Genomic DNA, 12,534 nt, shown 5'->3' with positions numbered 1-12,534 from the left:
TCTTTGATTCTTGCCTCGACAAAGCGAATGAGCCTAGGGGATCTTTTCGGGAGCAGCCCGGGCCGTGTGGCCTGCCCCCCGCTCCCCTCCCAGGGCTCAGAGGAGCGGGGGGCGCACCCCGAACCGCTCAAGCAGCCGGGGCCTCGAGGGGGAGCGAAGCCCGGTTGCTCGAAGGGGGAGCGGCGGTGGGGAGCCCGCCTGAGGTCCGGCCGCCCCCTGCCCACCCCGCGGGCGGGCAGAGCCCATCCCAGCCCTCCCCTTCTTTTTCTTCTTCCTCCTCCTCCCGCCCGCCTCCGCCCCCTCCTCCGCGGCCGGGCCGGGGCCCTTGACGTGTCCCGCCACCGATTGGCCACCGGCCGATAGGATCTCCGCGGCCCCGCGTTAAGGCGGGGGAGCGCGCAGCACCCGGTGCAGAGTGTTTCCCTTCCGCTCGCCCGGTAACCGCGCTCCGCTGCCCTCGGTACTCCCGGTCCGGGCAGCGCTGAGCCGAGCTGCTTCTCCGGCGAGTGGCCATGGAGTACACACCGCCCCCCAAGCCACAGCTCTCCTCCCGGGCCAACGCCTTCTCCATCGCCGCCCTCATGTCGAGCGGCAGCTCCAAAGACAAGGAGTCCCCCGAGAGCACCATCAAGCCGCTGGGTGAGTGGGGAAGGGGATGACCGCCAGTGTCTGTGGGGCGCGGAGCTTTCGTCCGTCCGTCTGTCCCGGCGGAGCCCGCTTTCCGCTCAGTCTCACCCCCCCTTAAAGCTCCGCAGCCGGGTCAGGCAGCCGCGGATTTCCCGTTGCCCACAGATTTCCCCGCGCTAGGAAAAGCCGCACCGCGGAAGTCCGTTAAAGTCTCCTCATTGCCCCCGGTCTTTTTCAGGCGAGGCTGTAGCACAAACCGTTTTCTAAATTCCTCCAGTTTAAATTACACCGTTTATTAAGTCTTTCCGTTCCTAGAATAATCTTACACGCTGAGGTAGTTATATTTCTCTTCACTGGTATTAAATGGACTTCTTAAATATTTATTGCAGATCATCTATGTTTTTAAAGTCAAATAAGAGAATCTCCCGTATCGCGCCTAGACTTAGAAGGGGTTGTAAAACTTATATGTAGAGCTGAAAATCGCTTTGCTCCATAGTTACTCGGTGTAGACTCGAAGATTTTTTCACTCTACATCGAGCCGGGACGATTTGTATGGTAATTCCTCGCGATCTTCGGGTAAGAGATTTCGTTTCTATTCTGTCGCCTCGATTCAGATTCCCGAAGGCTTTTAAAAAATATTAGAACTTCTCTTCTTTCTCCCCTCCCCACCCCCCCAAATTTCTGCGGCTTGTGGTCCTTGCATGTATCGACTTCGCAGAAAACTAAAAAAAAAAGAAGGCACTAAGCTTTCAAGGCGCCAGTGAAGAAGACTTGTAGTCTTCAAGCTTTTAAGAATTCAGAAAAGCCAGGGCTCTCAGTGTCTCCTCCATCTAATCAACTGACTTAAGAGATTTCACATCGTCCAGAGATTCATTGTAAGCTTTATTTTTTAGTTCAGGCGATAACGTAGGCCGGGAATGGTGTAGTATTCCCGTTTGACATATTTACACGGTCTTGTGCTAAACGTAGCTGTCTTCATTTTCTTTTCCTGAAAACACTCGCTCAATTATTTTCAGAATGATTATTTTTTTTAAATCTCGTTGCCCCATGCGGCTCAGTTAAAAATGGAAGGGAAAGCACTGCCTATAACTGTTTCATTTATTAATCGGAGGTTCTGGGCGAAATCTTTCTCTGTCGGGGCAGGGGGCATTCGTGCGCCTAAGGTTTCTTTGGCGCCGGTCGATGGATCCGTCATCCCGGTGCGGCAGCGTGGGGCCGGGACAGAGATCCTCGCAGCCCTGTGCCCTTGTCCTCATTCGGCTCAAACGCCAAAAGCCTCCCGGGGCTTGCAAGGAGCAGGGGGAGCACCGGCGGGATCCAGCGCCGGCGGCAGCTACCGCACCCGCGCAGGTTGCGTGGTTGCACGCAGCTACCTCGGAGTCTATTTCTCCAACAGAGCGTGTTCAGCCTCAGCAAACTGGCTGGGAGGTGGGGCAGACCCGGCTTTCCGAGCGGGTGAGCCCGCGACCGGCCTGGAGTTAGTATTAGGAGCTCACTACCCCGTGGAGGAAGCGCGGAGACTGCGCTACCGCGCTCGGGCTCTTTCTGCGTTACGCGTTCTGGCAGCGGCGCAATTTAGGAGAATCTGGCCGCGCTTCTCCAGCGTGACCCCAGAGCCGAGCGCTCCCGTTTTAATGAGAATTAGTGACCTTTCCATGGAAACCCTCGCTTAGCAGGGAGGCAGCGCGAAGGACGCGCCCTGTCCCTCCGCGCCCCGCGGAGCGGGTCATAGCGGGGCCGCGGTGCTCCCCGCCGTCCCCCGGTCATCAGCCTCCATGCACTTTCGGGGAGAGGCGCCACTCCGGGCTCTTCTCCGACCTAATCTCTCAAAATCACCACCCCTGCCTTCCAACGACGACCTGACGCCTAAGAAACAGCCAGGATCTACGGGTGTGCTGGATCAGAGGGTGGGAGCTGAACGATAAATGCCTTTTTTTTTTTTTAATAGTTTTTCTCGGCGGTTGCCCCGTCCTGGCTGAATCCTCTCTCTCTTTCCCCCCTCTAAAATTCTGCAGAACAATTCGTTGAGAAATCCTCTTGCGCCCAGCCTTTGAGCGACTTATCCAGCCTGGACCCTCACGGGGATTTTAGCACCAGCCCTTCATCCTTGTGCACCGAGCCCCTCATTCCCACCACCCCCATCATCCCCAGCGAGGAGATGGCCAAAATTTCCTGCAGCCTGGAGACCAAAGAGCTCTGGGACAAGTTTCACGAGCTGGGTACCGAGATGATCATCACCAAATCCGGAAGGTAAGGCTGGGCAGCCCCAGGACCCCTCCGGGCAGCTTTGGAGGGTGGTTGTGGACGCGAGGAAAGGCAAAACAAACAAAACCCACAGGTTTTATTCTGGGAGAGCAGCACGGATAGATTAAAGGGAGGAGGGTGAAGCCCCTTAATTGCCGCCGTGCTGCTCAGCGCGGTGCTGCGCGGTGCGCGGAGCCCCGCGGGGAGCAGAGGGAGAGGCGGCCGGGGCGGCAGCAGGGTTGGGTTAGGTTAGGCTCGGTTCGGTGCGGCCGGCTGACATCGACCCGGCGGGTCCTGGGTAGAAATGAGCAGAAATGTTGTTTCCTTAAAATTTGGTGTGTGGCTGAAAGCTCCTTGGTGCAACGCCGTGATTTTGCAGTGCTGGCTTGGTGCAGATGCGGGGAAAAGCGATGTCGTGGGGAAATAATTCAGTCAGGGCTTGGTTTGGTTTGTTTTTCTTTTCTCTGGGTTGCAAATGACGTGGAAAAGAACCCCAGGCTTTCTTGTCACCTCAAACTATTCTGTTTCGTCAGTAAAGCTTTTGGAGTTTGGGTCAGTCGAATGCAGTTTGCAGGAGCCAAATATCTTTTAGAGTTTTGTAATCCCCAAAGTTACTTGTTATTCATGTAGGTCCTTGACGATTTTTTTTCTTTGTTTTTGTCCTAACTGGTGAGCTCTACCATCATGTGTTTTTTTAAAAATAATACAAGTACATATAAAATCCGCAATTTGAAGTTCAGAGTCTTAAACCGTTTAAAAAGATTTCACTTTATTTCTGGTCTACGGCATAATCTTCCATTTTTAAGTTGCGTTTTGTCAAAATGTAAGTGAAGAAAAAAAAGTTTAGTTTTGTAAATTCCTCTCAGAAATATCGTGAGCGGGCTTAAAAGAACACGCATCTAAAACGTATGAGAATATTAACGGAAATAAGTTTCGCAATATTTCTCTAACACGAGTATGTTTCCCATTAAAAAAAAAATCTGTGTTTTCAAGGACTTATGTACTTTAGGTAAAACTATTTTCCAAAATCGTTGTATACTTTCAACTACCAGGCAAAAGTGTATTTCTCTTTACTTTTTCCCGTTTACTGCTTTTTCCTTTTGGTTCCAAAAATCGTTCTGATTTCAAGCTGCTCTTTCTGTGCATATTAGACAGATACACAGGATTTAACTTCCATCATGCTGAAGCAGAATCAATAGGGGCTTTGATTTTTTTTTTTTTTTTTTCAGGTGGTTTAAATATGATTTTTATTTTTAGCAGCTTTTTAGAAGCTCTCTTGTTTCTATTCTCCATTCACATATTTATTTTCTGATTTGCCTTTATTTCAGGAGAATGTTTCCTACGATCAGGGTTTCCTTCTCGGGAGTGGATCCTGAAGCCAAGTATATTGTGTTAATGGATATAGTTCCTGTAGACAATAAAAGATACAGATATGCCTACCACAGGTCTTCCTGGTTAGTGGCTGGAAAAGCTGACCCTCCACTCCCTGCAAGGTTTGTAGATTTTACTGCTGGTCATCTCTTTATATTCTTAACCTTTTTTTTTTTTTTTTTTAAAGTTTATTTTTATTTTTTTTCCTTCAAGAAATATGCGCTATTGATCTTTACACACTGTTTGCAAACAGTGCTCTGAGACTTTGAGTCCGTGCTTAACCAAGTTGATTGCAAAACTCTTGATTAATTTCTGTGATGCAGAATCAGGCCTCAAATCTCTGCTTGAGGCTTGGTTTATACTGAATGTTCCAAGGCATGCAGGATTTGGCTAAAGGCTCTTTATATATGTATGTATATGTATAGATAGATAGATATAATTTAAATGAAGTTTGCCTCAATTCGGATTAGAAAGCTTTGCTGGTTTTACTTTTAAATTTTTTTTTAATATATTGATTTGTCTCTTGGATTTCCTTCCCCTGGCATTTCACCTCATAATTCAAAACAATCCAGGCACCACCAGCCAAGTCCAAGTAGAAATACAATATTACTGTTCAGTGCTGTTTATGCTGAAATTATACCATTTCTTGTTAACATACTCAGTGTTTACTAACCGATAATTTTACTCTTGCTTTTAGTTGTCTTTTAGACAGCAGACAAAGTATTGGGTCAGTTCTACAGTGCAGAGATTTATTTTTAAATTTGTTTATTTATAAATCATGACATTTTCTGAGACATTAGGAAAAAAAGTAAATTACCCCCCTTTTCTATACATAAACAAAATGCTGTAAAAAAAAAAAAATTTCTAAAATAGTTCTGTTAATGTAGTTAATGACCAACTCCTTTCAGCATGGGGAAACTGAGGCTGCAGCGCTGGGCTGTAGGGTAGGAGGGCACTTCAGCAGAGACCCACACTTCACCGTATTCAGCCCAGCACTTCAGTACATACTTAAGCGCCCAAGTCCAGTAAGACTGAAGCACATGTCGAACGGCTTTGCTGAGTCAGAGCCGGAGATATGGAAATAACGTGGATGCCTCTCTGGCTTCAAAGAAACTTTCCGTAGAGGGCTCTGCGCAGGCAAACAGATCCGCTCCAGGTGGCTTAGTGCAGGGTTAAGAACTTGCTTATTACAGAGAGAGAAATTAGAAGTGAAATGCAAGAAATGGAAGCACTTCTGTGTGTGTAAGAGCATGGGAACCCAATCCTGCACACTTTCTTCATATAAATAGTTTGACTGAAATCTTGCTGACTGTTAATCTCTGGAAGGCGGCTCAGAGAAGTAAACAAACAAAATGCGCATGCAGAGAAGCTGTGATTAAAGACAGCAACCTAGGAGTTATGTCGGCTTTGTTTTCATGGCCAAAAACTCCTTCTTGCAATGTGGTTAGCGTCTGAGGGCTTCATTTGATGTATGGTAATAGGCACTGATCAAAACCCAAAGGAAAAACACGGATCCTGCTCCAAAAGAGTCAACTTCAAAAGAAGAAATAAGGGAAGGACAGAAATAGGTTTAAGGCAGGGTTCTCCCTTTCTTATTTTTCTGTTCAAGTGCCTTTTGGGATACCTTTAAATAGACTTCTAATTCACACTGTCCGGCATAGACTAGTTCAATGAGGAAATACTGACAAGAGTATAAGATGAGATTGATTCTTGGAATAATTAGCAACTGCCATACTGATTGTTTTAGAGCTAGGGTCGAACCTTCTTGAGTTTAATATTTATTATCACCGTACTGTGGTAACTCTTTAAGGTCCCCATCAAGTCAGTACCGCTATGTGCAAATGCATACATGTGCTGTTTCATTTCAGGTTGTCTTCAAGAAGTTTTGCCCCTATGTTCAAGTGGTAACTTTCCTGTTCCATTTTCAGGATGCTTAGCCAAAAGACACATAGGATGGGCGCAGATTACTTTTTCTTTTTATGAACGGTACTTACATACACATTTATACACTTTCTCCTTCTTATGCTCCTGTTTGGTGAGAAAAATTATGTGAAGAGCTTCAGCGTGCCAATGTTTGCAGTGCCTGCGCTTTTTCTAGAGTGTTAATGCATCTTTAGAGGTGGGATGCCTCAATCTTGCTCAAGCAGGTTAAAAGTAGTACTCCTCCCCGCTTGAAACGGGTTTGGTCCTGCTCCAGTAACAGAAACCCTTAATGAAGTTATGATTTCTTGTCTCCCAAACACATGGTTTTAGCTCTCCTTACTTGAGGTGCATCAGTGAGGGGTGCAGGCGTGCTGAGCATCTGGGTGCTGGTATCGAGGTGCTAAATGCCCACTCACATCACTGCCTGTATCTGCATAGGCATGACAGCATCGGGGAATTATTCAGGGCTCACATTATGTATGGGTTAGGTGTTTTGCTCTTTCCACCATAAAAATAACTTTCAACACTAAGGCAGCTTTTTTTTTAAATTTATTTTTTTTCAAAATTAATAAGCATTCTGTGATTCTGTTTGAAAGACTAGCCCTTCAGGGAACTTTCTACAAAACCAGTTTTATCCCTGTCTTCCTGCTGTCAGCATTTAAGACAAGTTTATGTTGCAATGAACACTTAGATACTTTTCAGAGAGTCTTTTGTAAATGTTCTAAAGTGCTATCTGAAGATAGAATTCCTATGTGATGTTTTGTTTGTTCTTCCAAATTGGTAAGACTGTGTGAAACATCAATTTAATAAGTTTCGGCATGTACCTTTATTCAGTGTTCTTCCTTTTTCACCTCCTTTCACTCAAAAGTCCGTCTTTTTTTTTTTTTTTTACTGTGTTTGGCTACAATCATTTGTTTAACGAAGTTATAGTGTTTGCACACTTATAGAGAACTCTAGGTAGGAAACCTTTAAAAGGTATCCTATTTTGCAAATTATTTGAGATGTTAAGGTAATTAAAAGCAGCATCCACAGGGCTTGTAGGATCAAATCAACTGTTAAACTAAATAGAAGGAAAGCAGTGTCGCATTCCTAAATATGCAAGAAGGAAGCAGTACCCAAACTTTGCATATATCATGAAACATTATACACCGTGGAGCAAATTCACATCCTAATATGGCTCCGAAAGCCTTTGTGAACTGGAGTGAGCAGCCCCTTGCATCTGGCTGGCCTTAGAGCTCACATGAACTTCTGGGGGAGCCTCGTGTGCCGTGCTGGAATGTGCACATTTATTTCTCTAACCCCTTTGCTTGTGTGCACTTGTGGTCTCTTCGGCTTTTTCTACTTCAGAGGGCGATACATCAGATTTTCAAGCCTCTTCGCCGAGGCATATGAACTCAGGCTATAGGAGAAGTGTATGGATAGGTGTGGTTCACCACGTGTTGCAGTGGGATTGATGGTGTATAGCAAATAAGTAAAGAAGGGCAAGGTCTAGTAACATGTCCATGTAACCAATATTCAGGTGCCCATCCTTTAGTGACTTTCCTGTCAGCGCTCTGCAAACATCCAGGTGCTTCATAGTTTGAAAGCAGTGCCAAGTATTAATTGCCTATAGTGTAAAGCAAATGAGCTCAGCTTTTAGACACATGAGGGTCTTTACTCATTCCCCAGCACATACTTGAAATAGTTTGACTTTTTGCTCCCAATTAGTCAAACCTTGCTGAGCATGATGCTCTGTGGTTGCAGCAAACATTACTAGCTATCCAGACATTCAAAATTAGGAGTCAGGCACAAAAAAAAAAGAAAAAAATCACAAGACTGGCTGAAGAGTTGCAGGACATGTTTGGGACGTTTTGTTTTGTCTTCTCTAATTCAGGGCTCTAAGGATTGAGATTTTTTTTTTTTCCAGGAAGGCAAACAATTTTCACGAGAGGCAAAATTCTTTTCGCATAACAAGATTCCAGGTCTTGGGTTTTCAGATAACAACATAATTTTTCACAGGCCTTGCAGGGCAATCAGCTGAGTCGATAGCAGTGAGGACACTTGTATGGTAGGAATATTTTACTGTGACAGGAACCCTGGCTCAGCATCCCTCCCATGGATTTAGCTATACCAGCCAAGCTGTGCTTTGGATCAATATAAGGAAAACATCCTGCACATCTGATGCAAGCTGTGCTGGTAAAACTTTAGTTTCATTGTGTCTTGGGGATTCTGCTGGCAAAAACGGAGAGTGCAGGATCAAATATCCTTCCTTTTTAAGCAACAGAGCTGTGCTCCCCAGAGCCTTTAGTATAGGCATTCCTTGATTAGGGATCAGTGTAGTGTATCAGAGAGTTACACCCCATTGTTTAGTGGTTTTTCCACTCTCCTCTTGCCTAACCAAAATCATAGCTCAACAGCAACAAAAAATGTTTATCTTTCTAATCTGGCATCTCAGCGCTGCCCCACCCACCTAATGGAAGAAATTCATCTGTGTGGCCAAACACATCACCTGAAATGAGAGTCAGGCCCTCAGCGAGTGATAACTGACACCAACAGAAGCAGAATAGGTCTGGCTTGTACTAGTTGAAGATCTAGTTCAGCTCTTAATTCACTATTACAAAAGAACATTTGAGTTAAATAATTTTCAGCAATACATTATTCCTATTAAATCATTGTTTTAAAATAGCCTGGCAGTTGTAATTAGTCTGGTCATAATGTATACACTATTGTATCTACATGTCTTCTATGCTTCCTTTTCTTCTGCTTAATTTCCCAAGTGGTGGGTTGTTAATTACAGAGCTGCAATTAATTTTTTCATGTCAGACCACTGTGCTGGACTGCAGCCTTCAACCTCTTATAAACAGACGTCACCACAGCTAATGCGTGATCGAGTGCAGGTTAAAATCATTATCACGGCTTAATGTTACATATAAAGAAAAATGCATTTTTATCTACATTCCCCCATTATCTCTCTCATGACACCATGTTTTTTTCTCTTGGAGCTGTAGTCATTGTTATTTTAAGTGCTTGTTAGTACAGCTGTGGGGAAAGACATGATCAATTTTTCATTTGGGAAAAGACACAACAGCAAATGTTAGTTAATGTCTCAATTTTAGATAACTAGATAAAATAATAGGTATGGTTAGAGAGCAATCTAGCCCTTTGACATGGAATTCTTCATTATGTTACAGTGAACTAAACAGCTCAAGTCATCTGCTTTACTGTCTTTCATTCATGGTCATATTTCAGGCTTGCATTAATTTGGGGGGAGATTGTGTGTCTCTCGTTCGAGTAGCAGCTCTGTACTAACCCTGAGCTCTCAGGAAATCCGTGTCTATGAAACCACCGCATATCCCAAAAGCAAGATATTACAGGCTTTTAATTTCGTATGGAAGTGGTGCCCATGCACAAGACAAGAGGCGAGACTTTTTTATGAGCAGGCCTTTTTCCCTGTGTTTTCTTTAGGCTGTATGTGCACCCTGACTCCCCGTTCACTGGAGAGCAACTGCTGAAGCAGATGGTGTCTTTCGAAAAAGTCAAACTCACCAACAATGAGCTGGATCAGCACGGCCACGTGAGTAGCCTTCCTGGTGGGAAAGGGTAAAAGATCCGACATAGAGGAATAGCTCGCTTGTGCCACAGGGATAAACTTGTGGGAGAGACCATGATGCTGAAAGGCTGCTATGGCCCTCACCTTACACATCTCTTGGCTGGCCTTTCATAGTGCAGTGAAAGAGGATGCTGCATGAGGTTTAAACATGTTGGATTTTAATCTCTGTTGCAGAGGAACAGGTGGCTTCAGAAATCAGATTTTTTACCTGTTGTAAGGTAGAGCCCAGGCCAACACTAGTGTTCAAATTATGTGCCTACTGCCATCAGAGACCAAAAGTCCATTGGGGATAAGCTCAGGGTGGAGTTGAGCATCAAAGTGAGGTAGAGAAGGGAGGCAGGTGAGCTTTTTGTTGCCCTTTTGCCTGCATTTTGCTGTAACTTCTCAGTACGCTCTGCTAGCAAGCTCATACGCTTTTCCATGTGTGCTTGGATGCTTACTCTCATCACAGACAACCTGTTAGGGTTGGGTCCCTCAATAGGAGCTCTTTTACTTCCAGACTCAACGTGGCATGGGGACAGAGTCAGCAGAAAATACTGATGTGACACCAGAGCGAGAGCTATTGAATTATAAAAAGAAAACAACTGTGCCTCTGTTGCCCTTGAAATAACAATAGGTTACCTGCAGGTCAAGGTGCCACAGGGTGTACTTGGGCCTTTAAAGGAAACAAGTCCCAGCTCTGATTGGTACTGGTTTGTTGTCACAAGCCCCAAGGCTGGAAGCTGGTAAATAGGATGCAGAGCTGCTGGCCATGGGCTCTCCTCTCTCTATGCTCCACTCGTGAGGGCAACTCCTTTATCTACCTGACTGTCTAATGGTTGGTGGTAAGAAAAAGTGGTTTTTGTCCTGTCCCCTCCCCAAGAGTGCCTATAAAGTGCAGAAATGTCTTGGTAGTGCCTCCGAATTGCAAAGGAAGAGCTAAAATCGTAGTCTCTAGGCTTGGTTGTTGCCTGAGGGAAGGCTGAAAGAGCAGGGAGATGGATCTGAAAAAGCTGTTGGTTGAGAATGGGACAGTTAAGATGAAAGAGCATAAATGTAGAGTTGTTAAACAAAGTGCTGGGAAGAGGAGAGTGATTTTTCAACTCCAAAACATGTGTACAGGTAACTAACCTGTAAAGTGGAATAATTGTGGCATACACAGTATAAGAAATCCCTTCCCTAGTGTGGTATTTATTGCCTTTTTGGACTGTGTGAGACAGTGGCCGTTTTTCTGAGCTGTGTTCTCTGAAATGCTTCTCATTCGAAAGAGAATTCTTACTCATTTAAAGACCTAAGACTTGAACCACAGCCATGATAATTTAAAGGACATCCTGGAAATAACAACAACAAAAGTAGTTAAAAAACAAAAGAAAGTGCAGATAGATGCCTCTGTGTTGTTCTTTTGTAAAGATCCATTTGTGGGTATATTTTTCTTGAATCCAGTTCTCACCGTTGTTCCTTTCCTGACTAGTAGAGAATGTATTTTTTTTTTCTCTTTTATTTCATAATCTGTAGAAGGGCAAAGCTGAAGATTTGTGGGCTCTATCACCGAGTGATGATAGAGCAGTATATGTGCGCATTTAAAAAGAAACATTTTTCATCATAACAGGGGCCATGTGTGCCTCTAATAAAAGGCTTGCAGCAGTATATTGCAAACCAGTTAGGAGTGATGCAGTTCCCAGAAGCCCAGACGAGTATAAAGAAGAAGTAGGTCTAGGAAGCTGTCGGGAACAGAGACATGTGACAGAGCAAGAAGACGTAATTTTCTCAAATACAGGCAGTGGGAGAAAGTGATCCATAGTGTTTGAGATGCAGCCTCCTGATTAACTTTCCAAGAAGCGGCAGAGGTGGATCTCATTCTTAATGTGAAGGCTTTGGACAGCTCAAGTCGATGGAAAATTTTGCATGTTCAGTTAAGAATAAGCCCCAAAGGCTTGATCCCGTGTTGAGATTTGCATGACAGGTGTTACGGCATTGTGAAACACTCTCTTTTTAAGATTTTGTGGGGTTCTTTATGTTTCAAATTAGGGTGTCAGGTTTTATCTGCTGCCTTGTTGAAGCTATGTAAATACTATCATGGGATGCTCAGTATAATTAGGGAAGAAATTAGTTCTCTGGAGCCTGTAAGGAGGGCTCACTGTGCTATGGCCAATGACATTTCTGAGCTCTTGTGTGCTAAGAGAAGGGAAGAATTGAAATGCCTCCTGAAACCTCTCCCTTCATTTTGAAAGAGCCCTTCACTGATGAGATCTTTTTAATTAACCTGCTGAAAGTCTTAATTATGTTTGATAAGCCATTTTAGTTCCTGAGGAAGTTTTAATGACCTAGGACACCTCTAAATACTAGTTATTGAGAAGCTGGATCCAACCTGATTCCAGTTTGTTATAGTTGCTTGCTTTCTCCATCTGCCAGGACAGTTTTGGTTGTTAAGGTAAATGTGGCATTTTATTTGTAGAGTGGTTCATTTCCTGAAAAGGAATCTGACGAGAAGAGAGGCATTTGTTTGTTTTCTCTTATTCCAAGACTTTTGGAGTTGGCATGCATCTCTTCTTGTGTATCTTCAGCAGCATGCATAACCCCATAGCTACGTACATATTCTCCCCAAGCATCAGGCAGGAGTCTTATCTCTGTGTGCATGACATACAGCTTGCTCCATGGAAACACATTCAGATATCTTTACCAGAAGAAGGAAATGGCTCCTGTCTCTGGATTTTACAGCCTAGCGAGTAATTCCCATTTTTCTGGTTGTGGAACATTTATGAATGTGATTTTTTTAAAAAAAAATTATTTTTATATTTATT

General features: G+C 44.4%; 1 protein-coding gene across 1 annotated transcript in view; it reads left to right on the top strand.

The window, feature by feature from the left end:
• Positions 1 to 512: 512 nt before the first annotated feature.
• The window catches only part of TBX20 (T-box transcription factor 20), a 34,892-nt gene continuing 22,870 nt past the window's right edge, over positions 513 to 12,534 (top strand). The window contains exons 1-4 of the mRNA XM_065629570.1: positions 513 to 639; positions 2,643 to 2,877; positions 4,200 to 4,364; positions 9,610 to 9,718. Of these exons, the coding sequence (XP_065485642.1) occupies positions 513 to 639; positions 2,643 to 2,877; positions 4,200 to 4,364; positions 9,610 to 9,718 (636 nt within the window). The remainder of the gene's footprint in view (positions 640 to 2,642; positions 2,878 to 4,199; positions 4,365 to 9,609; positions 9,719 to 12,534) is intronic.

Source organism: Caloenas nicobarica, chromosome 2 (assembly GCF_036013445.1).
Source record: "Caloenas nicobarica isolate bCalNic1 chromosome 2, bCalNic1.hap1, whole genome shotgun sequence".
Classification (NCBI taxonomy): Eukaryota; Metazoa; Chordata; class Aves; order Columbiformes; family Columbidae; genus Caloenas; species Caloenas nicobarica.
This window is presented reverse-complemented; position numbering and strand designations above follow the sequence as displayed.